The sequence below is a fragment of the Penicillium canescens genome (assembly GCF_028828765.1).
Source record: "Penicillium canescens strain IBT 15451 chromosome Unknown utg000001l_segment0_segment0, whole genome shotgun sequence".
NCBI lineage: Eukaryota > Fungi > Ascomycota > Eurotiomycetes > Eurotiales > Aspergillaceae > Penicillium > Penicillium canescens.
In genome coordinates, this window is record NW_026703963.1 from 53,473 (window position 1) to 78,949 (window position 25,477).

Consider the following 25,477-nt stretch of genomic DNA (forward strand, 5'->3'; position numbering starts at 1 on the left):
TAGCAGTATGAGTTCGGGAAGTAGAGTCTATCAGCGAATGTACCTGCAGGTGTATTAAGAGACTAATTGCTGGTCCTCTATACGAGGACCAGCGAGCACAATAAATCATTACATGGTGCGCTTAACTAATCTATTTAGCGACATGCACGACCATCCTGGCCCATGCGTGTGATCAGCTACCCTCGCATTGCGAGGGCCAAGGCTCGCTATATGCCTTCAGGCATCTATCAGGCACCTAGCAGGTCGGAGTCCTAACAGTTTAAATCATTAATAGACCTTCTAATAATAGGCATAGCTATTAAGCTTTTAATAATAGCTTAGATTAAGATAAGTTAAGATAAGCTTATTATTAATACGCTTATACTAACTTAACAATTATACGCTTCTCTCTCTAATTATTCGAGTTCTCTCATCTCTTACTCGGTGACCGCGCCCTAGGCTGGTTTAGGGGCGGTCGGTTCGGTCGGCAGGAATAGCCTAGTCGGTTCATAGATTGGTTCTATGGTCGGGGGTTCGACGGTTCTAGGATTTCTAACTAGCCTATTTAAGGGGTCTTCGCTAGGCTGCCGAACCTAGGGTTCGATGAAGCGTTAAGAGCGACGCGATGCCATAGTCGAAATAGGTGGGTTCTCCCGGGCAAACCTAGATTGGTAGAGCGTTCAGAATTGTGAGTCTTTAGGTTTAGGTAGGTAAGCGAGGTAGATGACCCAGTTATGCGTGTATTACAATAGGGTGTATTGTATGAAGAGACTGAACGCTGGCAAGTTCCACGGTCCAGCGAGAAATGCTTATATATAAGAACTGGCCAAGTCGAGGGCGGTGAGACCCTCGCTGGCACCATTTCAATACTTTCCGAGCCCTGAGGCATCCACCAATGCCTTAGGCCGAGTCAACATCCTCAGTCAGGTAGAGGTCCTGACAGCAACAGCTTGATGAGTATGAAAACCATCAATATCACAATCATCACTTGGCCTCATGTCGTAAGTTTATGCCCAGTGTAGTGAGCAGGGTATTTGGATGTTGAGGAAGATTGCATGCCTGGCGAAGTGACAATCGTTCCTTAATGAGAACCGTGCGAGAGATTCTTAGTAGACTTGTCTCTTCCACTTGAGCTGGGCATCACTGGAGGCTGCTTTAAATTTGCGTCGTACTGCGGCTCTCCGGAAAGCTCATAGCTCGCATCATGCTCCTTCATCCATTGCTCGTAATCGGTTTGCGGCCGGTCTCGTTTGGGCAGTGCGTGTAACTTTTGTTGTAAAGCCATGTTGCTGTGAGAAATGCTCTGGCGGGAGATGAGCTTTGGCCGTTTGGATTGCGCCATCATCGGTAACTCGATGAGCGGCAGACAGTGTAAAATTACCGAAGTCAAAGTATGTTCGCTCCTTAATATTTTCAGTGAGTAGGCGGCATAATAAGCAACTTCATGTACCCTAGGCTTTTGCGCTAGTACGGCTCCACCCGGCCATTTCCCGTAACGTTACGTGCCTTTTTCAAGGCTGGTAGTAATGAGGCAAACTTCAGGATATGAATATTTGCGTCCAGACTGCATTTTGCGAGGCTATATCCAGGACCTCAGAAAACGGTGGGAGCTATTGTCGGAACAGCTTTTGACCCAATCGCATAGACTAATCACAAATAGTCGTCTGCTTTGGTTATCTTCGTACACATTAATTTGCATGCGCTCGACCATGGCTAAGGCTCTTGGCTAAGTTACAATGATACATTCTGACTATGTCTTACAATACCAATTCCCAACCTATACCGACAGCTATCGATGTCAACTCTGGAAGAGGTAAAATACCGGAGAATCCACACCATGTCGGAATGTGTGGAGCTTTGTTTTGTCATATGTTGTATTCAGTAACTAACGTGATTGTAATAATCGGTAGATAGATTGCCCTAGTGACCTTATAAAATTGTATGGCAACAGAGACGTATACACTCTTTGCTACTCTTTGCTATCTTATTCGGACGTGCAACGTAGGCCCACAGCTGTTTCCGACATAATCCTGTCAAACGTCCTCCATAGCTTGGCGGACGTCACATCATCCGGTCGATTTTTCGGAACCTCATTGGTCGACTACGGTAATGAGCGTACTGTATCCTCTGGAATCAATACACTATATACGTGTAATTCCTCAATATGCATACCATGACGTCATATTAAAAGCTTCTCCGCTTTACAAAAAGCTCTGGCACGCCCTCATCGCTAATTCGCATCTTTCTATCATATCTGTTGAGGCTTCTATAGTGACTAGGAATACCTAACCTTTTTTTCAGTACTAAGAAACCTTGGTATGTCGTACGTGGTTGGGTAATACCGCCATCCTTCCAAAGTTCTCTCTTTACGTGCAAGAGCGAAATGGATCGATTAGCTTCTGATTCCCGAGCGAATAGTACACGAAAACGAATGACTTAAATACAACCCCACCCTTATATATAACTGGTGGTTGCCTTTGCGGCCGGCTAAGATACAGGGCCGCGATAGGAGAAACTTATGCTTTTCCACCTAGAGTAAGTCCTGTGCTTGATTTTGACATTATGACAAGCATTATTAACTGGATGTTAGCCACATACCTGTTCCTGTACCCACTGTCGTAAACACACCGGGGCACCCTTTGCACTTTTCCTGACCTTCACATGTCCACAGCTTGGCTGGCCTAGCCCAGAATCAAGCGTGCCAATGAACTCTATGTCGGCTGATGATGATTTGCAAAACACACTAAGAATTACAATCTCGTGATGTGCATGGGCTGTCTTCTTGGCAGTCTGGAGATTTCCCCGTTGCCGAATACTCACATACACCGGGGAGGTATCGTGGGTTTTGTGGGAAATGCGGATCTACGATGTACTGGCGGTGTCCGAATGAGGATGGGGACGAGATTGAAATGGCCGTTGGAACTGTGGATGAAGAATGGTTGCGCAAATATGGACGGGAGCTTTGTGAGCCAGAGCGAGGTCAGTTTTATGCTGAAAATGAGGTATATGGAGTTGGATTCGGTGGGGAGTTTAAGCAAGGGCTCGGAGGCCCGAGATCTAAGGAGGGAAGCCGAAGCGAGAGACTTGATTAGCTTTAGTGGAAACATCAAAAAGGGCAACAAATGGCATGGGAAAATATTTGAAAAGAGGGAACATCCAAGTTAACTTCCAAAGCCTAGATGCTACTGTCTGAAATCCGGTCGCGGTCCAACGTTGGACCGTCACTTACGCAAAACTGCGGTCGCGCTTGTTGCAATGTGGCATAGTTATCTAGGACTCGATTTGGGCGGGTGCTTGAGACCTCGATCCTGGAACAAGCTGCAAGTTCGGGCCTAGAGCATATGATTCATAGTTTCTAGTCGCTTTACTGTGCGACATCTTCTCGGATGGTTTAGGCAGATGTCAAAAACCACAGTAGCAACCTGTCGTCATGATATATAGATGTGTGCGACTACCGGAGATAGTTGGATTATGCCATATCGGGCTTAAGTAGTGAATTTAAACGATTAAGTGCCAGCCACCGCATCCCGATAAGAACACTCACCATTTCTCAGCCTGCTGGCAATCCTGCAAAGCGCTGAAGCTCCTCTCGACTGACAACCGGAATATTCCATTCCCTGAGAGTCGACCCCAGAGCATCATACTTCCATGTCTCGTCGTCCCGCTCCGCCAGAATCGTCACAATCTGCCGCTGAACGTCGTTCATTTGCTCAAACGACAGTCTTTCTTCATTATTAGGGCTGGGGCCAAAAGCGAGCCTCAAAGAAAGACTCGCTAGGTCCGCAGAGTCCACGCCTTGGGTGCGAGATGGCCTATCCACCACATCGGACATCGCATCTGGGTAATCATCTATGCTGATGATTGCCAGGATGGCACCACTATATCCAATGAGGTCTCCCGTGTAAAAATGGAACCCAGTCCTGTTCCTCTCCTTATACTTAGAAGAGATAAAAGAGGGATCCGCCATACAACGGGCTAATGCGGCGACATGCTCTGGTCCATGATGTTACAGCTGTACCAGACTTACTGCGGCTGCCCATTGAACTAATGGGTGTGAGTGGGTTGAATACACGCGAAGATGAGAAACTCGATCTTCGGCGTCATCAGGTACAGCTCCGTCCAGACGGCCGTTCAGCAGGCCGAGGGCAATAATTGCACTGGCTAGAGCGGCAGGATCTCTCTCCTGCTCAAGAGTGCGTTGCAAGACCGTAATACGGCCCTGACCACTGGGGCCGAAAAATTCTCTTGGTGAGCTTGATCTTATTCTTGGTGACTAATTCAATGTGTTGTCTCCGTATAGCTTGGTATCACGTCGCGACTTCGTCGTATCACCGCTCTATGTGTCTCGGCCCAAGAGCAATGTATGAGAACGGGTTCGAGGAAATGAGGTCACATAACTAGACGTGAAGGCCAGCAGATAAGACACTAATTCAGCCACTCTTACGAAGCGCGATCCATGCTTGACTAGGAAACGAGAGTGCTTTGACCGGGGTCGAAATTTACGTTAGCGCTTGAGGAATTCGCGTTTGCGTCCAAGCTTGGTACTGACTACGTTTTGTGATCATAAACAGTCTGTAACGTGATCTCCAGCGTAGCAAAAGTACATTTATTCGGAGATTATTTTCATTGCCAAGTCCTTTGCGTTCCGTGTTTTATACCTTGTTAGGAAACATATCTCAGTATATACATTAGTTATTTAATTATTATGTGACACTACCTAATTATATCCGTCTCTAGGTACGCCGCCCTACTATTTAGGCTTTCTACTAACTTAGGTAGTATACATATATTATATACTATATAAATTTCACTTTATTAGCACGACCTAATATACGGTTACATATTAGTAAAACCTTGTATAAGTTTAACCTAATACTAGATATATTAAGTTGTAGTCTAATCGGGTGATATAACAGGGTATAGAATACAATGAAATTCGAGGGTGGAAAGTGGAATTCCGAGTTTTGATAGGGTGCGATAAAGTACTACCACCCTAACCGCCGGCCTATGAACAATAACGGCCCGGAATACGCTGTGAATAGATTGTGCAAAGTCCCCTTATTCCATATACATATTTGATTGATTTCTTATATGATCTACCAAAGTTCCGTGATTCACTGGTGACGTTCATTGTGGATACTCGCAAGGTCGTTCTGGTATTTTCTTCGCACAATCCAGCATGAGGCTAATAAACACGTTGGCTGTTGTTTCCTTTGCATGAGGAATTACCACCCTATAGGAAATAAAAGATCACTAAAGAGCCACAAATAATTATAATACGTAGTCTACCTAGTATTTATAGACAAGAGCTTGTGTGCTCGTTCATAAGCAAGATAAACTGTGGTTCTCCTTTATGAAACTTCCATGGAAAACGAGCTTCACGGAGGTTAAGTGCCGATAAGTTGGTTCTTGCCTGATAAATCAAGCGGTGAGGTGCCATAACTAACCAACTGGTTTCGTAAATTTTAACAAAGGAAACTATGATTTCAAAGTGTATAATACCACTCGTTCATGCCCTCAATCTGACAATGTGTCTCCTTGGCCTTTTTGTTCGTTTTCCAAAAGTGAAAGTCCATCATCAGGATTAAGCATATACTGACCATTGTAATCCCAAATGTTACCCAAATGCCTGTCGTATAATGCGGACTCTCACTAGATTTGAACGTGACGCTTGCAATGATGCCTCCAAGGCCCCCTCCAATCAGACAGGTCGCTGATGCGACTCCGCGCTTGGAATGGGAAGTGATGTTGTTCGCTTGAAATGCCAGCACGCCGGGGATACAAAACTGCAGGAATCCGACACCTTAAACATGATGTGAGATATAGATCCTTTAATAACGAAACTAAAATCTCACCTAGAAAGATCCCAAAATACCTTGTCCCGCTTGCACCGCCATAGGCAGTGATTACCATCCCCACGGCTGTCAAGAGTTGGTGAAGTGCAATGACCGGCCCGCGAATCTGGTATTTGTCGGTTAACCAGCCACCCAAGTAGGTAGATATAGCAGCGAGGATGTACGGAGGGGCGCTAAGAAGCTGGCTCTGTGTGCTGGTAAAGCCCATGCCCATAAGGATGACTGTCTTGAAGTAGCTGTACGCATAGCCGGGTAGAGTGGAGGCCATGAGATTGAATGCCCAGACATACAACTTCCAGTCCTTAAGATGATGAAGCACACCTTCAAATGTTACTAGATCTTCCTCCGCATCTCCACGATCGTTGTTAATGCGAGCGATGATGAAGTCCTTTTCCTCCGGCTTTAGAAATTTATCTGCTTGGGTCGGAAAGTCGATGATAATAAACCACCCAATGAGACAAACACCACTGGTGATCGCTCCCTCGATTATAAATATCCCTAGAGGATAACCCCTGTCAGGCATTACTATCGAGTGCAGTAGGCGTGGACTCACATCGCCATCCGTTTAGGCCATAGGTACCCTTAAGCAAGGTCAAGGCATACGCAAAGATCGCGGCAAAGGCATTCAGTATAACAGACACCAGCCAGAAGCTAGCAAGTCTTTTTCCCACTTCAAATCGTGTGTACCAACATGTGATCAGATATGTGCAACCTAGAAGGTTAGTAACGTCTACCTCAAGGACACGGCCTATTCTGATATACCTGGGAGGAAACCCGCTTCCATAATGCCTGTACAAAGGCGCCTGATCAGTCCCACAATCTATACCTTGAAGGAAAGACATCGCTTTACCTAAGAGAGTCCGGCAAACCGCCATTGTGCTCCAACTTTGGGTGAAACCCATGCCGATCAGGATTGCCCCAAAGCTAAAGCCAAGAAATGCCAACCAGTTTGCTGCACCAGCTTTAGGGAGTATCATATTCTAGGTATTGATTCATTAGCGAGTATTAGCGAGTATTCCTAACGTAGGACCGCGGACATACGCTAGGTATCTCGAATACACTAGGAAAATACAACGTCAGACAATCGTTGGCGCCAAAAACGCTCCACACCAACAGGATAAGACTTACATATAGGCCACAAAAAATACCATGACAATGATGGTATATCTATTACCGATGTCAAGTCCGAGATCCTCCTCCATTCCCGCCACAAAGGCAAGACCAAGGTTTGTCCGATCAATGAGAGATATGGAATACATAATCCCAAGTATTGGGAGGAGGCGAAGGTCAACGCGTCGACTAGTCAGGACACTATCATTAGCTGGTTTATGATATCAATGTTGAGATGCAGAAAGCACGCGGAGGACGCACATAACCCTTTTCTGATGCGCCTCATCGATACCATACACGGGTGATTCAATGACGGACTTGCTCTGCTGGGTCTCTTTTCCCTCAAGCTGGATAGATTCCACATCCCCCACCTTCGCAGTTTTCTTGTTCGGGGCTTGCTTGAAAGGGGTCATTTTCATGAGTTGATGGTATTATTTATATTTCAAGGAAGCGTAGAAGTAATGAAGACCGAGTGAATTGGGGTCACCTATATAGTATCTTAATAGCCTACTTAAGAGAGCGTTAACCGAGCTTATCTAACACGGTAGCAAAAGTGCCTCGGGATAGGGATGACAATCAAATAATCCGGGGAACTGCCAATATTTACCCCGCAAGTCTGCGCTTGTTGCCAAGGACCATGGGAGGGCATGCAGGGCTGGGAAGGTCTTGGGTACCTTGGCATTAGGAGGCGTGGCCTGGTAGATTTGAAGGTAGTTTCTAAGTACAACTGATGTGTACTCCCATTGGTAAGAAGCACTTCATGGTTAGGAATGTTGATATAAAGTGTGGAATTGTACGGTCAGTATTCCGACACTTTTCTTTATTGGTCTTAGTATTTTCCCATTAAAGATATTTTATGATGCTTACTGACTAGAGAGCTGCAACAACGATAGCTATTAGAAGTCTTGATTTGGCACACAGAGGTAGGATAACTCGGTGGTGGAGTCCTTGAGGATATGGAGAAATACGAAAGCCTCTCCAGTGCAGAGATACCCGTACCGAACCCCTTTGTCGATCATGTATGAGAAAAAAATGTATAACAATAGCGGCGAAGAGAAACTCAAATGTGTCACCTTCTTGCTCGATAACATCGCGAGCCGGTTCTATCCTATGTAACCTCGCAACCAATTTAGGTACATCTCAAGTATCATTTCACTGCGTGGCAATTAGACTTTCGGAGGCAATTGCGGAGGCGCAAAGTCCCCATCTTTAGCGACATATTCTGGTTGGCGTCACTACTTCAAATTATCGTATAGAGAATCGGACTCTATTATATAAGCTAGAAGCTTGGGAGAGGATTTTGATGACGCTCAGATGAAAGTAGACATAAGGGATTTACAGATTTACAGTTCTCTTCTACACTAGAGTGACGGCCTGGAATTTCTGCATTCTCAGTCCTAGCCCGTCTAATTGTTTTCGGCTGCTCCCTTGCACAAATCACTTGGTGGCGAGCAAGTGGATAGTCCGCAGTAGCTTTGACACTCCATTTTCCTATGTTGGACCCCATCGCAGTCATATATCCAGAAAACTTGATCAAATTTGTGCTCATATAGCATCGATAATGCTCTAAAGCGCCCTACCAAGGACTTCGCGCTAAACCATCTAATACTCTATCGCCAACCATTCGATCCACTTCACCTCAGGCGCCCGGATCTCGTCCTCGGAAGAGTCACACAGCGGCGTCAAAAACGGGATCTGTTCATCAGGATGAGTATCGTAAGCCGCTTTGGTCGATGCTCATTCTTTGCTTTTGGCCGTAATCAGATAGTTCACGTGCTCTTACTCGACGATACAACCTACGCCGGCTTCCCAGAGATCCCCAAAAAAGGCTCGCAAAAGGTTTCGCGGAGTCTCCGCCGTGACAAATAGGCATTTAATATACTGCCTTAGAGAGACGAATGGCGGCAAAGTATTGAAATGAAGGGTTGGCGTGGTGGCGATGGGATCAGAGCACCGTTGGTAAGGAAGACAGGTGACGACGAAGGCGGCGATTGACTGTACCATCGGCATATATTGACCGTGGTCCAGAAAGTGCTGGACACAGTTCTTATAGTGGCAGAACCAGCAGGCGGGATCATTGCTCTCAAATTTGCCGTCATGGAAAACCATCCCCACCTCGAGAGTCTTAGCACGGTGCCGGCGCATTGTCAAGTAGTGGTCAGTCTCCCATTAATGGGTTCTGGATTCGGGCAAAATTTCTCACGACAGACTATGGTGCACTCGACCGGCAGCAGGAGCAATCAAGATGGAATAAGGCATACGAAAAGGGGGCGGTGAGGGAAGCGAGGCTTGTAAGTGATGAACCCCCAATTAGATCGCTATACTACGTGCCACTGAGGCTGATGGCGATCGGATGGTCAGAAGAGATATGCGTATGAAAAGTATGAAAAGAAGAAGCCTGAGTCTCAGGGTGACTAAAAGTCCTGATCTTGGATTTCCAAAATGTTACTAACGCTCGCCATCCTGCAATTTTTATATTTGCTTATCGTATGTTTAGGATCACCGTGCTGGCTTGGGTGTTTGAACGTCACTTAGCTATTAGCGAATTAAAATGCGGTGAACCAGGTGGTCCTCCACGCCTTGATGCACACTTTGCCCTACTGTGATACGTTTCCCTATGTATTTATGCAGATGCAACGATGACCAAATTCGTTATAAATATTAAAGCTATAGATATGCGCTAGTCGTGGTCTCAGCTTATGCTTTAGAGTGCGTAGAGGTGACCGGACGACCAAATTCTTTTACCGGGATATTGTGCGGGCTAGTAGGGCAGGTGCACTAATCGAAGCATAGCCAGTCAAAATGTAAGACTGCGGCTGTCCACCAGATTCACAAATTGCAGGGTACCCCTCCATAGCACTACTTTAACAGTTAGATTCTGTGCTCCGTCTTGGAAAAGGATACCTGCTTTGGCTCCCCTGTTCCAACATTCAAAACACGCTGTACTAGCCTTTCTAGGCCGCTTCTGGAAATGAGGGACATGCCTTAACCGAGAGGTTTAGGTGCCAATCTCTTTGTGGAAATCTGCGAAGTCATCCTACATTGACATCAGAGATGTAGGTTAGGTGGCTTTCGTGTAACATTCCCAGCCGTACAATCTTCCCCTTTGCCAGCTATTTTGGCGAAAGTTTATCTGACAGGTTCGGCTAGTGAAGAAAAGGAAATGGGATAACTAGCAATTAACACACAAATTTCTTTGTCTTATCACCGCGCATCGCACAAAAACGATCTCTTCATGAAGTACCAAACAGGGTTCAAACAAAGCTACAGAGGGCCAGAAGGTTTGGCATTCGGTTCGTTGGAAAAAGTGATGCGACTCAAGGCTTACTTGCATATCCGGCCATGTACATTCGAGCAAGATACTAGTCCGTGGTGGCCTTGAGTTGTGGATACGACTGTTTCAACCAATTGAAAATAGTACTGAATATGAACATTGGATGGTTTCAAAAATACCGATCGTGGCTCGTCACAACCTGTTGAACCTGCGATAAGTACATACTGCATTCTCATGGCCGTGTGTATCATTAATAACATACTAATACATAGTCAATGTCCTCTCAAAACATGCTAGGCTTAGAGTTGGAAGTAGGGCCACCGATGTGGCGCGGGGAAAGAGTGAAAGAGTATACAATTCGTAGAGGCCAAAATTGTCCACTAATGTAGAGAGTGTGATGCTCATGCGAATCAAACAGCGCACCTCAAGCTCCGATCTATTCCAAGTCTATACGTGACTTGGTCAAAATTGAAATGCTTATCTTCTGAGTACTGTACAACCAACTTACTTGAATCGCTTACTACAGATAGTATGTTCCGCGAGATTCGCACAGGAGCAATTCAGCGGCTCCGCCCCATTAGACGGTATGCCCTGAATCATTCAACAGTCAATACTTCTTTATTGACGCCCTAAATCCTTTTATTAAATAGTTCCCGCGTTAGTTATGAACCAGATGAAAGCTAAAACTACAACTGATAGACAAGACATCGAACATTTGCAGTTTTCTTGACGTTATGTACGTATCTAAATAAACAGACATGATAGGGGCTGTGGTTGTGAACAAGACAAGATCGGCTGTCCTGAGTTATCATAACTAAATTATCGCTCAGTTTAATACCCTCAATTTGCCATCGTCCTCATGTATGTATGACCTGGTAGACGGTGTGTCAGACGGTGCGTTTAGGAAGCCGCAAAAAAAAAAAAAAGAAAGAAAGAAAAGATTAAAGTTGAGGTGAGGCGAACGACTTGCGTAGCCAGCCTCAAAGTTTATCGAAATTAAACAAAAACACACAGGGAAATGACTAACTACTCTGTTCAGGAGGAACATTTCGATGTCGTTGGAAAGCGGAAAATAAGATTTGCGGACAGAAAATGCTGCGGGCTGGTTTTTAATAACCAAATCGTGTAAAATAGAGGGGAGTGGTGATTTGAAGGGATATTTTAACCCTGGTCAATTAATTTCTAGGTATACAATTACTGATCAGATGTATAGCATTTGGTGTGCAAAACGAGTAAATATTACAAATAGATATACTTCAAATCCCGATTGCACAGATTGTTCATTTCGTTGAATCTAGCAATATAGTGTCCTTGCCATGAAACGACGTTCTTAGATCCATTTAACTAGCCTTTCGCATTCCTCTGCATGCACCAGGAAATAATTTTCCGACTTCCTAGCTAAAATTCTACCCAGAGGAGTAGCATCTGCGTGTTTGTTGTATCCCGCAGCATTTTATTGGATATCGACTAATGAACTCTGTCAGTTGCCAGCCGAACGAGCAAAGCCTGATCTTGTTCTGATGTTGCGATTTTGCGTTTGTGGGTCCTAGGCCAGAGTACTCGAGGTCAAATACTTTTGTTATACCACTGTACCTTCTCCTTTACTTTTGTAGTACAGTATATAAAATACTTTCAGAAAATATAATGGCGATATACATAACAGATGACTTAAAGACTTCTAGATAGGCCACAATGTCTTGGGCTGCTTTGTGCCAGTATTCTACCGGCTTTAGCGGTATTAGTAGCCAAACTCCGCTCCGCCTACCTCCGAAATGGCAGTGATAAGCCCCTTTCTGATTAGCCCCTCAAATTTTAAGGCCACTTATCCAAAAAATACACCTCTCTACATATAACCAACGTGAACTGCCCTACACTAAATTTGAGCAACGCCATTCCGATCTACTGCAATCCTAAGATGGCATCGAAAACCTGGCTTGTCACTGGTGCATCTTCTGGCCTCGGAGCCGCAATCGCAGAGGCAGCCCTTCAAGCTGGTCACTCAGTGATCGCCACGGCCCGCAACCCCACCAAAGCAGCTGAAGCCAATCCACAGATTTCTAACCTCGGCGGCATTTGGATCGAGCTTGATGTGACGAGCTCCGACACCTCCAAAGCAGTGGAATGTGCAGTCAATGAGGCCGGTGGTGTTATTGATGTGGTTGTCAACAATGCCGGTTATTCATTGCTAGGCAGTATCGAGGACATGAGCGAGGCCGAAATCGAGGCTCAGTTCAGCACAAATGTCTACGGTCCCGTTCGTGTGTTGAAGGGTGCTCTTCCTTTTATGCGGACGAGGAAGTCTGGCACTGTTGTCAATATTAGTAGCAGTGCTGGGGTTGATGGACTGCCCGCATGCGCGATGTACGCCGGTACGAAGTTTGCTCTTGAAGGTGAGTCCACTTAAGCTAATCATAACATGATATGTAACTATCTGAAGTGATGGCTTGCTAATACAAAATAAGCAGGCATGTCTGAAAGCCTCGCGAGAGAGCTAGCGCCATTCAATATTCGAGTACTCCTCGTCGAGCCAGGATCACTTCGGACCAACTTTTGGACCGCTTACGTCGAGCCTGCAGCCGGCGTAAATAAAGGCTATGCCGGGACCCCCTAGAACATGTCCTCCAGACATTCAAGTCAAACAAAGGCGTCCAGCCTGGCGATGCTGTCAAATGTGCTCAGAGAGTTCTGGAAGTCGTAGACGGTACCGGCATGGGTGCCGGGAAGGGAGACCTGTTTCGCTTGCCACTTGGCTCGGATTGCTATGATCGCTTCCAAAATAAAATTAAGAACTTACAGGACAACTTGCTGCAAGCGAAGGACATTGCCCATTCAACTAGCTACTCATGACCCACTTCCTAACTAACTGCAATTCGCTGACTTTGGCCGGAAAAAAATACAAATGTTTTAACATGGAACAATTTTCACAATACAACTTCGACTGTTGAGGTGTGATTAGTGAAAAATGGCTTTGTCTTATATTATGGATAAATCGTGTAGTCTCGACAGGTAACAAATGACGTTTATTATTAGAAACCAATTGTTGCTTGATTAGCCAAATATAGCCTAGCATAGCCTCGGGTACAAGCCGAGAAACAAAGCATGAATGTCCGGTGGATATAATGTTTTCGAATTCTACTGTATCCGGAATCCTAAAAAATCCGCCTTGACGCGTGTCCCAAAACAAGTGTAATGTTTTTAATCACCAAACAAGAAGGCCGAGCCTCGGGAGGAAGCCATAATACCTTTCCCCCGTTTACTGTTATCCACTCCTGCCGCTGTATAAAGTAACTAACTTATATATTCGCTTGAGGTGAACTAGAGGTATGGTTGCCACAGCTAAACTGAATATCAATGGATCCCAGATGTGTGGTTAAATATGAATCATCTTGAGAGAATTCTAGGTTAGTGAATGTAGTGAGTTTTGCGTTCAGTGTGGCAAAAAAAAAAAAAAAAATATCGGATTAAGCTATCTGAGGGTCCAGCTGATTTCGGTAGTGGTGTTTGCGGCGGTGCTCCTATGTGACCAACTCGATGTCACCTCAACAAAACAGGATATATGTTAGTAAGCAATGGGATGGTCCAGCATGATCTGGGAAAACGCGTTACCAGCGGCAGTTGGTAGCCTTGAGCTCGTGAATCTCTGCCGTGAAAGAACCATTCACCATATTCTGGCTGAAATGATGTACCTTCATGCCCCGTCAGCAGTACTATATTAATGACAATAGGTGAAAATATATAACTTATAAGTTAATACGTGAGTTAAGTAAAAAGTCAGAATTGTGTAGGACTAATTTTGATCTTGTATGATCTAGAAGGAAAGTGAGATAAGAGGTGGGCATTATGAAAACCCCCCAATGTAATTACTACTATCCCCGAGCGCACAACCCCCCCCCCAAATCATTATAGGCAAGGATAACCGAGGTGTTCGATTCGTGTGAAGTGCTAAAGTGACACCTTAGGTGCCGGCCGCCTCCCGTTTAGCCTATTTCCCTATACCCCATCAAAATATCTCTAATTTATTTTATCGCCAATTTCTCGATAACTCCGAGGCCGTGAATGCTCCGAAGTAAATAGGAGATAATCCAGATATTCTTTCATAAATTGCCAAATTTGAGATCGATCAGAGCTGATTACACTGCTGCAGTCAGGATAGGAAAAAACCTCCCGTGGGGAGCAACTTTTTCCTCCCATAGTAAAGGAAAAGCCCTAACCGACAGTCACCGCGGGGGGACAGGCGCCCACTCAAGGCTTAGCTCAGGCTCAGTGAGCGAATCAGAGCACTTAGGTGACGACCAGAGCATATTCCGTGAGCGGATCAGGGCGCTTAGGGGCGTGCTTAGATTTACTCAACGAGCAAAAAGCGGCAAGGGCTAAACACTAAAAAGGAAAGGGAGCGCCAAGAAGTAGCAGCTGAAATCACGTACCAAGGTTGAATTTAGTCGAAATATGCATACTTGATGGGGCCGAACTCAGCTTTATGCGGTAAGAACTGGATCCCCGACAAAGAGCAAGTCACCAAATACTAGTTCTAGAACTGGGGAGCCGAGTATCTCCGGCATGAAACTTGTCCTAACCGCAATCAGGGCAAGACCGATTGCGAATTTTGCACTATCATGTCGAAGCTGCATTTGGATGTTGAGAGTCGATTCCATATGGGAGGGCCATTGACGAGCCAGAACGCCGTCAAATGACGCCAATAGTGGATACTATCACCTATATGCCATGCGCGAGACACGCATCTTCGTTAAATGTCGAGCGTCTGCCCTTGCGCTGTGGTTGAGAAAGAGCCGGAAATTCTATTCTCGGTCCCGTTGTTCTTCAAAAGGCGACAATTGACCCGGTCGCATACGTGTAACTCCGAGAAAAAGTGCCAATTGCGATCAATATAGGTCTGTATTGGTCCCGCTCTGCGTCCAGGTTTTTTTTTCCAGAGATTTCTAACTGTTGAAATCCAGCTGCAATGAATTCAGGCAATGAGAATGGCTCCGGGGTGGTGGCAAAGTTGTCTCCTAGCGTGGTGGACGACTCTAAACAATTCCAAAAGCTGGAGCGAGAAGTGGCTTCAGACGATGAATATCCGCTTCCAACTGCAGAGGAAAGCAATACGCTTCGCAAGGTTGCGGGCTCCTTGCCTTTGGTCTCGTTCGCATTATGTCTAGTGGAATTTGCTGAGCGCGCATCCTACTACGGTGCAAAAACCGTATTCAGCAACTTCATCCAATTCCCACTCCCTGAAGGTATGTATCTCAAACGGCGTGTTTAGGAAATTTACTAATGCGACTGAAGGTGGTAACGGAGCAGGTGCCCCCCCGCGAGACACTCAGAAAACGGCTGGCGCCTTAGGGATGGGACTCCAAGCATCATCCGGACTGACACTGTTGTTTCTCTTTCTTTCATACGTGATCCCGATTTTTGGTGGTTGGTGGGCTGATGTCCATGTTGGTCGATTTCAGGCAATCTGTGTGGGCGTCTTGATCTGCGGAGTTGCCCATATTATCCAGGTCTTCGGCGCCATCCCCTCCATTCTCCAGAAGGGCACAGCCCACGTGGCTCCGCCATTCATCATCGGCCTGCTGCTTCTGGCCTTTGGCGCAGGCATATTCAAGCCTAACGTTTCGCCTCTCATCCTTGATCAAAATCCCCACAAGAAGGCCTATACTAAAACACTGAAATCGGGAGAAAAGGTCATCGTGGACCCCGAAGCTACGACAAACAGAATTATGCTTCTCTTCTATGGCTTTGTGAATGTCGGTGCTTTCTTTATGCTTGCGACTACATACTCCGAGAAATATGTTGGATTCTGGCTCTCCTTTTTGCTGGCAGGCCTTATCTATCTCTTACTGCCTATTCTTCTTCTGGTTATGTATAAGAGGACATACAAGCGGCCTCCGGCTGGGAGCTCGGAGGTCTCGCAGGCGTTCAAAATTATTGGGACTGCTCTTCGTCAGAGCAATTTCCAGTTCTGGCGTGAGGGCTTCTGGGATAAGGCAACATCCAGCAGCCTCCAGAAGAAGGGTATCACCGTGAGCTGGACAGATAAAGCCGTTAAGGATGTTTCCAGAACAGTCGGTACGTCAAATTTACTCATGATAAGATCCCCATCCTCCTTGCTTTAATCTTTTCTTGGACTGTTTTATCTTCCATCCGATGTTCTAATACATTTTAGCTGCCTGCGATATCTTCTGGTTCTACCCGATCTGGAACCTCAACGATGGCGGCATCGGATCTGTATCGACGAATCAAGGCGCTTCAATGGTTACTAATGGCGCACCCAACGATGTTCTCAGCAATTTCAACGCATTGACAATCATTTTCGTCATTCCAATTCTTACCTTCATAATCTACCCTACTCTCCGTCGCTACAAGATCAACTTCGGCCCAATCAGCCGCATCACGTTTGGCTTTTGCCTAGCGACCCTCGCTGGTCTCGCGGGTGCTCTAGTCCAGTGGCGTGTTTACGCGCTATCTCCTTGCGGTAACCAAGCGTCAACTTGTGATGAAGTAGCCCCCATTAGCATCTGGTGGCAGCTTGCGAATACTATTCTGAGTGCTTTGAGTGAATGTTTCTGCAATGTTACTGCCTATGAGCTCGCTTATGCACGTGCCCCGCATGGAATGAAGGGTCTGGTGGTGGCCTTTTTCCTCTTTATGAATGCTTTGTCTAGTGCAATTGGTGAGATTTTGCTTCCAGCGACTGCTGACCCGTGGTTGGTCTGGATCTGGGGTGCACCGGCTGTGGCGCTTGCTTTGCAGACGATTGTTTTCTGGTTCAGATTCAGACACCTCAATAATGAAGCGTGGACAGAAGAAGAAGAGCCTACTACTGTGGTCCAGAGGGATGAAAAGGTTTGATTTAATCGCATCGTTCTGGTGGCCAGTACTCAGGTAATTTATGAGAAAAATTTAGCAACATTCGTGCCATACCATATCAAGGATAGAAGTTACCGGTGATTAGCCTTTTACTTTTGGCAAAGCATAGAGAGGAGGGCTGTGTAGGTGCGTTAGTTCCATAATTCTCGCATATGAGTTGACCAACCCGTCACCTTTCAAGGAGGCGCATCCGCCTTTATCGATGACTACTTCCGCTGGTGAGTAGGTCACTCAGCCGAAGAGAACTTAGCCAAGATTCAATCTAAAGACATCCCCCGCATTGAAGCATAGGCTCGATGTACCGAGTCCTGTTTTTCGTAGCCGAAAAAGCTGCGCTTACTCATTTCACTAGGAAAAGACTCGAACGGCTCTAGGGTTAAGCGGTTATAAACGGGAAGATAATCGAAGCGTCGCCTACGGCTAGACTTCTCCAAAACCCAATTTGCGTCCCGCCCAACCCGCACTGGGGGAGAAGTCTACCAGCGTTTCTACTTCCCCTACTAGTGCTAGCAGCAATAGCACTGGCGGACCCCGGGTCCAACCCAGGGTGGAATCCCTGATCACTGCAATAAATGGGTAATGCAGAAGGACGCTAAGTACTGTCAAGACATGGCGGACGCCGCAGGAATCTCCCTCGATTGTCTCTACGAGATGAACCCTGCTCTCAACACGAAGAAGGGTGAGCGTCAGGGGCTGTTGACGGGAGACGCATAATGCATTGGAACTTCTTCCAAGAAATGTAAATAGTTACGCGTAGAAACAATAACTTATCCTATCGCTCTATGGATGGGGCAGATGAAGACTGTTCAGATGATGGGACAAGCCACACAACCCCGGTTCGGCACATGTGTAACTTAACAGCTGCGAATGCTGGTCCTTCTCCTAATCACTTCTCATGGCAGCAGAAACCTCTCGGTGGGGGAGGCGATGTTTGGAGCAAAGATGTCTTCGTCGTTCATGGAAACAAAAGAGCTGTTGTAGGGGTCCTTCTGAGCAGCCTTCCATATTTCATCCATCGACCACTCGTCCGCGTGCCAGCACCGAGCAACGTAGAAGTGATTAAGAAGTTGCTGAAGGCGAACGCGCACATAGCCTTGGTAACCCCTCGGATCGGAGTCCCGGCTTTCTGGATCAAAGTCGGGATCAACAGCCCAGATCCATTTATCGCCAGGTCTGCGAGTATCCAAGACCGACGCCGCGGCGTCGTGGTCCAGAAATAAGAACATGTTCCGGAGAATGCTTTCCGTAATTCCATCCTGGGTGGCGTCAAACTTGCCTGCGGCCAAATCGAGGCGTAGATACGGCGTTTGCTTCACGGGTGGCAGAAATCGGAGATAGTCGAAGTGCTTACGCAGTTGGTTCACCGTCGCTAAGAAAGACTCATCGCCGCCGGTTCTAGAAGGCTGATCAAGGCGCTCAAGGTACCACTGGGATCTAATCTGTATTGAAGAGCCAATAGCCACGTGCGCCCAGTGGAACAAGGTAGTTTGTTTTTGTTCATGGGACTCCTGGCGTTCGGGATCCTCGCGCTTCCACTGAGGGCTTTCGAAGATTACCTAGCCCCATGGGTGTTTGCCCTTTTCTTCTTGCCATAGTTGGCGCAGCCAGGTGTGGCCGCTTTCTAGCATCCGCTCTAGATCTTCTCTGTCCTGGGTTTCTCTTATTTCCTCGGTTCGTTGGAGAAGCTCCACCTCTGCATTTTTCAATGCATCCGCTTCGTATTCCGCATAGAAAGAGGTTCGAAAATTCTCGAGACGCTCGACTGTTTGAGAGTAGTGTTCTTCAGAGACTAGTTTGAGATCCTCGTAACAATCAAGACGGACATCTTCTTCCGGATAGCTGATTCGACCCCAATAACGGCTATTAAGTAGATCAAGCTCCAATTCTGTAAGCTCTCTAGGTGATTGAGCCGCTTTTTTCCTAAGCCCCTGAGCCTTTGCTCAGAGTTGTTGCAGCGGCAATGTTTGCCCCTTGGGTTGAGACGTCAGGAAAGTCGAGAAACCGAACGCGTTCCTCTGTAGTAGCGGCAGACAGGTTGCTTTCGAGTTCTTGGAAAGTTGCTAGCAGCTCAGCAGCGTCATCGAGGTTACATAGGACGCGGATGGAAGATGAGAATAGCTTCTCCATGGTTGGAAAGATACAATAGGAGATCGAGAGGCGAAAGTGAAGCTAAGAAGTGCCAAGAGTACGCCGTACGGGCGACAACACTGACCACGAATGATTTTAGTCTGCTAAACGGCATAATATGGCACTGGGAGACCCAAACTGCAGAAGCAACGGGTTTCACACTTCGCGACTGGCCTCACCTCATTCTCGACAAACGGATGAAATCAACAAATACAAATTTTGCCCAAGGAGTAAAAGTATATATTTCATACATGGAACTGGTTGACGAAACACAAATTTATTGATATACCCCTAAAACTTATTCAATGCAGGGCCAATTTCCTCAAAATTTGTATTATGGGTTAACCCTAAGCTAGTTCTCTCACTTCGCATTAACTATGTAGCTAGTTGGCTTAATAAACGCTGTTTATTAAATGACATATATTGTCGATTGTACGTTCAATAGCAGGTATTGCCAGACTTGATTGACTCAAAGTCGATCATAAAGGCAGAAATGATACCTAAGGCTGTATATCTAGAGAGCCTTGATAAGACAGCGTATGTTTATGTTGGTCTTCTAATCACAACCTTTAGGCACTATTTAACACGCTTATACCAGAATATAACGCGAGTGCCACTTCTTTCGAGTACTTAAACGGATTATCTAGATATATTCGGTAGTTGACCAGACTAAGGTTAAGATCGACGCGGGCGAGTCCTCTAGTCCCACTAAACATTCAGTTTTCTCTATGCTAAAGCGTATAAACGGAAAGCTTTAGCTCGTCAAAGTAAAGCTCATGTTTAGACTCGGAACAGTAAGTAGAGAGAAGGTGGCTGTTCTTGCTAAACTCCTAGAGGTTTCTCATATATATGTCAACTCTTCTAACAAATCTATTACTCACTCTTAGGGCTAGCATAGGTGTTAGAAGCGTTTGAGGCTCCCAACACCGTTCTTGGCATTTATATTTCAATTGATTGATTGTCTTTTTAACCTTCTTGAACCCATTTTAGGAGGCTCAAAGATTTGTTTAAAGGAGACCTCAAACATGTTTGACAAAGAGCTTTTTGTACTGGTCGCTAAGCGATCCACAAGTGCGCCTAAATGCTTGGGCTTTCGGGGGCTTTCCCCACCCCGGGTCTGGAGTCCGTTTGCGCCTAGGGTCGGGTGGAGGGCTGGAGATACTGGCCCTCTAAATGTTTCTTATGAGGTCTACTCTCTAGCTTAGTTTCTTGGATGAATGGACTCTTTTGATTAAGACTTGCCGACTCACATCAGAGAAGTCTAATCCGAGAATGCTCACTCTATGGTCTCCTCTAGAAGCTGGATTTGGTGTTATGAAGTGTCTGGTAATCCCGTGCTGCTTGCCATTCACGTGGATGTAGTGAGCCATGTTTGGTGTTGCTACAGTAAATCTAGAAGATGTTGTTCTTATGAAGTTCACATTACGCCATGCGATTTCATAACAAATTTATTTTTAGTACTGTATGCTTTTAGCACGGGTCCCTGTTTCATTAGGATTGGAGCGGTACATTCAGAGGAAGGACATTTTGGATGAATATACATCCATTGAACAAGTGAGCGCAAAGAAAGGCTCTATTAGTCAGGCTATCAGTTCATTCGCTTGCAAAAGACAAGCGTTCATCTATTTCTGGGCAAGAGTGAAAGGTGAGCCATTTCGGACTATGGGGTCACAGCCTTGGGGACAGTGACTGCGGTTTGAGGATCAGTATGGGGGCAAGCCGGTGATCAAGTGGCGTGCACTGATTGCACGGTGGAGTGGGTTATGTCGACTAGTGATGAAACCCTGAATGTGTTGTCTACAGTTCAATGCCAAGGAGCTATGCAGGGCTGTGGTTCTTGAGACAAGGGCCTAGAGCAGCTGTGGGCCCACTACTTCGGGCTGTGGATGTAAGTTCATGGACGTACGTCCACAACTCTCGAACTGGCGCAACGGCTTAGTGGCTTCAAGATACTCTGACTTCTACATCACCAAGGCTGCAGCTTCAGCCTTTTTTGATCTAGCTACGATTTCTCTTCAGGCTCAGAGTAACGCTAGACCGGATTAGGTCGACGCTACGCTTACGCTAAGTGGGGACCAGGGAGCGGGACTCGCCTCAGGTACACCAACCACAGGCATTGAGCCCTGAGACCGGAGGCTAATCGGATCACCGTTTGCCTACCTTGGCACATAGCACGTTTTATAATACATGGTTTTATAAGGGTAATAATATCTTGATCTAAGTTTGTAAGTCTCGTTATGCTAATCTCCTTTACTGTCTCTGAGTCGTAAGTCGAGGGTGTGGAGAGGGTGGAGACTCGAGAGGATCCCGAACTATGACTTTCGGGGGTCTTACATATTGACCCCAACCCCCCTTCTCCTTTTGGAGGAATGTCCAAAAGGTTCATGCGAGGTACAGGGATCGGACATATGCACTAATCCGAGACTCCTTTTAGGCAACAAGCCCGTCATCATGTAGGTGATGTTCAGCTGGCTGATGTGGATCCCGAATCGAAAAACCTATAAGACCCGACTTTAAAACAAGTTACAGGGCTTCCATTCTGCTGGCGATGTTCTTCTTGGTGGGAAATATGGCAGAAAAGTGGACAATGTTCCTTGAGGCTGAAATGATTCCTACAGTACAACAAAGATTTGGTGGGTGCCTGGGTCATAGAAAATGCGAGTGATTTGGAGGGTGCGCGCCAATAATATTCAATAAAGACCCTTTGTTGTACCGTTACATCCGTTTCCCCGTCGCCCTAAATCATACTAGTCAGGGCGGGGATCGACTGTTTCCGAGATTAAGTGGAATCAACCCACACCGAGACTCGTCCGGAGCTTGGATTGGCCAAGCCCTCAATCCGGTCAAAGATCGACCGCTGGCTTGGAGCCACCCGTCCTCATCAGATTGCTTTAGCGAACGCTCGGGCCCATGAATAATCTGTCACTTGTTTAGTGTCTCGTATTCTCCATCGCGAATTTCGTGATTCGGTTTACGTACAGAATCCCACCTGCGCAATGTCGTGTATGCACCTCATACCTCGGCTCCATGCCGTGTTTTCGAGCCATGAGGGACGGCCAACAAAGCCAACAACTCTTCGATACCTTGTGTTCATCTCCTGATATCTCACATTAGAAAGAAAGAAAGATACTCAACTCCTCTCCCGGGCCACTATTGACGTTAAAAATTGATCTCTATATGACTGCGAGTTAATCAGTGCAGATGAGCCGATCCACCCCCGCGAGTCTGCCGCAAGTGACGTCTCCGGTGAATCCCAGCTACGCGGAGGATGAAGAGCACCCCACCATCAAAGGCAAGAGAAAGCCATCTGGTCCCGACAAGCGAGAGAGCTGCCAGCGACTCAAGACAATCAGAGCGTGCGACATTTGCAAAGAGAAAAAGACTCGCTGCAGCGGGACTCGTCCATGTGCGCGTTGCCAACGACTGTCGTTTGTCTGTGAATACGAAACGACCTACTCCAGGGGACTCGGCCCGCCGCCGCCACCACCACCGCTGGAACTGACCTTCGACGGTCGGCCAGACGAGCAGCAGTACTTCAAACATGACGCGAGTTTCCCAACATCCATTCAACAGCCCGTTCAGCATGAGGCTGCCCATAGTGCTCCTACGCGCAGTACCGATCTCTTGACCGCGGACTTCCAGGGAGGCTACCTAGACTTGGCGTCAGGAACTTCGTTTATCAACCGGATATGTCAGCGCCTCAACCAAGACAAGACGCCGTCCACCGGAGCCGTGAGCGTGTCGGACGGGCTCCATGGTGAACTCTCAGGCAGCCCATCTGTCACTAGGTTTGGGGATAAGCCGTATTCAAGCCTCTATAAGCTTGATTTCACCCTTCCTCCGTTGGAGAGGGCACTGGAGATGGTCGAAACGTACTTTGAATATGCCGTTGTGACCTACCGGTTCTTGCATCGTGGTCATGTCGAGCAATGGCTTCGTCAGATCTACCAGAGCAACATTTCAGCAAAAAACCCGCCCACAGACCTGATGGTGGGCCGGTGCTGTATTGTGTACAGCGTTCTTGCGATTGGTACACTTTATGAGAGGCGAACTCCCGAGCCCGACGTAGATTATGATGAGCAGAGGTAAGCCCGAAAACGGCGCATTGATCTCCCAGTCCATTCGCTGATTACCTGAAGCGAACGCTGGTTTGCCCTCTCCAAGCGGATGTCGTCCATTGAGTCGGGCGCACCACAGCTGGAGACAGTACAAGCGAGACTGAACCGAAGTCTTTACCTACTGGCATCGTCCCGAGCCAGTGAGTGCTGGTTCGCGTTCGGCACCACCGTTCAGTTCTTGACCGCTCTTGACTTACATCGCAAATGGCCGTCCACTATGGTCGAGCAGGGTAAGGGCACATACATGGAGCAAGAACTTCGGAAGAGAACCTTTTGGAGTGTGTACACGTTGGACAAGTATCTGAGCGTGATGTTCGGCCGACCACGGTTGCTGCACGATGAGGATATCGATCAAGAGCTTCCGGACGAGGTGAAGGATCAAGACTTGTTGATCAATGATCCGAGCATGCGATCTGGCGTGCCCGATAATGCGATGATCGCATCCGTACTGCATTACCGGTCAGTGTCTGAATTGAAGCACTATTCGAAGAGAAATCCAATTCCAGCTAACAATTAGCAGACTCTCACGGGTGCTGGCAGATATTTCAAGGAAGTTGTATACCGTCAATCCCCCGGGAGGGTCCCCTTTTGAGGCGGCCATCCTGTTAACCCTCGAGTTAGAACGATGGAAGGAGGTCGCAGCCCCATTGATGGATCGCTGGCGATCTCAGATTCAACAGCTCGCCTACTCGCACGCAATTATTTACATCACGCGATTATTTCTCTTAAATGACTGCAAAGATATTCCGCAATCGAGCGTCGCCACTTATGTTCACAAATGTATCGGGGCCGCCGAGGAAGTAATGACTATCATCAACGGACTCGCCAGCCGAAAGGCTCTCATCCATGGGTTTTGGTTCACCCATTACGTGTGCTTCTGTGCCATTACCGTGGTGTACATCCACATCATCAAACAGCATCAAGCGTCGGGCGATCCATCGAAGGTGGAAAATAGCAGTCGGCTGCAATATCTGTTCAGCCTCGCAGAGACCTGCCAACAACATCTAGGTAAGGCCACCTGCCGGAGCAGTCCCAACCGTCGCTACGGCATTATTCTGGAGCAGTTGCGTCTGCAAGTCCACCGACAAGTCGTCTCCAGTCTCCGACCAAGCGTTCAAATGGAGACAGAAGAAAATAGCCACAAGGGCCTTTCCAAAGCAGACAGTTTCCTTCCGCCTAGCTTTCTTCCCGCGCCTATTACGGACATCTCCCCGAAGCCCAATATGGCATTCGACGCACTGCCCGCCGACCTCTTTGCTTCTCATCTTGTGGACGACTCATTCAAGTTATATGATAGCTTTGGATTCCCAGACAGCTCTGATACTTCAGCTTGGTGGGCACAACTGGACTCCTGCGTAAGCTTGGTCATCATTTTTGTTGTGTCAAGCAAGCTGACCCGTTTTAGGCGTACACTGATCTTTCCGAGGAACCGACCATCTTCCGGTTTTAGAGCACACTACGGTCTTGTAATAGATTTCGTGTCGACTGCGTGAAGTTATTTAAGGTGGCCTTCTAGCATTAATGCCTAGGCGACTTGGTTATACGCCGATCGTGACTATCAAGCCCTGTAGAGGAGAAAATCAAAGCCATTCCTATGTCACCTTGTGAATCTAGATAATGAATCAATGAGAGCATGAAGTCCTATCTCTATCACGTCTAGCCTTTCTCAGGTATTACCAATACCTTCTTCTATTTTTTTCTTTTCCTTCCTGCTTCATAGGTAGAGGAGTTGACGATGAATCCATTGTAGTTTCTGCTACTCATTAAATGTACACAAAAAAGAAGTCCACAACTTGCTATACTCAAAAAATGACTTATGTAAGTTATATAACAGCGAGGCCGCTGCACAAAAGACGTCCAATATACTAGGTTAAATTCTTCGGCAGGTGAGCAGCCTTGAATTCATTAGTCGCTTGGTTGAACACCAGTAATACTTGTTCCAATTATTGATTGTCTTACTGAGTATTGTAAAGTCCAGTAAAATCTAAGTTTCATCATTTTCCCTCTGGTGAAGAGCCTGCCTGGTTTTTGTGTAGGTGTGTAATCAGCCTAACTTCCCAGGTACATCTCTATATAAATTCGTATGCAGTATCAACTTTCGGCACTCCACTTCCGCCAACCATTGCCCCTCTCATGAGGTAGTG

General features: G+C 46.7%; 9 protein-coding genes across 9 annotated transcripts; 4 read left to right on the forward strand and 5 right to left on the reverse strand.

Moving 5' to 3' along the window:
* Positions 1-1,060: 1,060 nt before the first annotated feature.
* On the reverse strand, positions 1,061-1,321 carry N7446_000012 (uncharacterized protein; the record flags this gene model as incomplete). Its single annotated transcript, XM_058508779.1, has 1 exon — positions 1,061-1,321. The coding sequence occupies one exon, from the start codon at positions 1,319-1,321 to the stop codon at positions 1,061-1,063; it is 261 nt and encodes an 86-aa protein (XP_058377758.1).
* Positions 1,322-2,846: 1,525 nt separating this feature from the next.
* On the forward strand, positions 2,847-3,071 carry N7446_000013 (glutathione-dependent formaldehyde-activating GFA; the record flags this gene model as incomplete). Its single annotated transcript, XM_058508780.1, has 1 exon — positions 2,847-3,071. One exon carries the CDS (start codon positions 2,847-2,849, stop codon positions 3,069-3,071), a length of 225 nt encoding a protein of 74 aa, XP_058377759.1.
* Positions 3,072-3,529: 458 nt separating this feature from the next.
* N7446_000014 (uncharacterized protein) lies at positions 3,530-4,019 on the reverse strand (the record flags this gene model as incomplete). Its single annotated transcript, XM_058508781.1, has 2 exons — positions 3,530-3,954; positions 4,007-4,019. The coding sequence occupies 2 exons, from the start codon at positions 4,017-4,019 to the stop codon at positions 3,530-3,532; spliced, it is 438 nt and encodes a 145-aa protein (XP_058377760.1).
* Positions 4,020-5,465: 1,446 nt separating this feature from the next.
* Positions 5,466-7,357, reverse strand: N7446_000015 (uncharacterized protein; the record flags this gene model as incomplete). Its single annotated transcript, XM_058508782.1, has 8 exons — positions 5,466-5,782; positions 5,835-6,332; positions 6,388-6,546; positions 6,597-6,623; positions 6,685-6,814; positions 6,876-6,894; positions 6,963-7,133; positions 7,206-7,357. The coding sequence occupies 8 exons, from the start codon at positions 7,355-7,357 to the stop codon at positions 5,466-5,468; spliced, it is 1,473 nt and encodes a 490-aa protein (XP_058377761.1).
* Positions 7,358-8,546: 1,189 nt separating this feature from the next.
* Positions 8,547-9,089, reverse strand: N7446_000016 (uncharacterized protein; the record flags this gene model as incomplete). Its single annotated transcript, XM_058508783.1, has 2 exons — positions 8,547-8,639; positions 8,745-9,089. 2 exons carry the CDS (start codon positions 9,087-9,089, stop codon positions 8,547-8,549), a joined length of 438 nt encoding a protein of 145 aa, XP_058377762.1.
* Positions 9,090-12,133: 3,044 nt separating this feature from the next.
* N7446_000017 (SDR family oxidoreductase) lies at positions 12,134-12,829 on the forward strand (the record flags this gene model as incomplete). The annotated part of the gene is made up of 2 exons (XM_058508784.1): positions 12,134-12,608; positions 12,684-12,829. The coding sequence occupies 2 exons, from the start codon at positions 12,134-12,136 to the stop codon at positions 12,827-12,829; spliced, it is 621 nt and encodes a 206-aa protein (XP_058377763.1).
* Positions 12,830-15,178: 2,349 nt separating this feature from the next.
* N7446_000018 (putative MFS peptide transporter) lies at positions 15,179-17,070 on the forward strand (the record flags this gene model as incomplete). The annotated part of the gene is made up of 3 exons (XM_058508785.1): positions 15,179-15,455; positions 15,505-16,287; positions 16,385-17,070. 3 exons carry the CDS (start codon positions 15,179-15,181, stop codon positions 17,068-17,070), a joined length of 1,746 nt encoding a protein of 581 aa, XP_058377764.1.
* Positions 17,071-17,981: 911 nt separating this feature from the next.
* N7446_000019 (uncharacterized protein) lies at positions 17,982-19,215 on the reverse strand (the record flags this gene model as incomplete). The annotated part of the gene is made up of 3 exons (XM_058508786.1): positions 17,982-18,630; positions 18,679-18,965; positions 19,096-19,215. 3 exons carry the CDS (start codon positions 19,213-19,215, stop codon positions 17,982-17,984), a joined length of 1,056 nt encoding a protein of 351 aa, XP_058377765.1.
* Positions 19,216-22,416: 3,201 nt separating this feature from the next.
* N7446_000020 (Zn(II)2Cys6 transcription factor) lies at positions 22,417-24,783 on the forward strand (the record flags this gene model as incomplete). Its single annotated transcript, XM_058508787.1, has 4 exons — positions 22,417-23,300; positions 23,355-23,792; positions 23,854-24,688; positions 24,739-24,783. 4 exons carry the CDS (start codon positions 22,417-22,419, stop codon positions 24,781-24,783), a joined length of 2,202 nt encoding a protein of 733 aa, XP_058377766.1.
* Between the last annotated feature and the right edge of the window lie 694 nt (positions 24,784-25,477).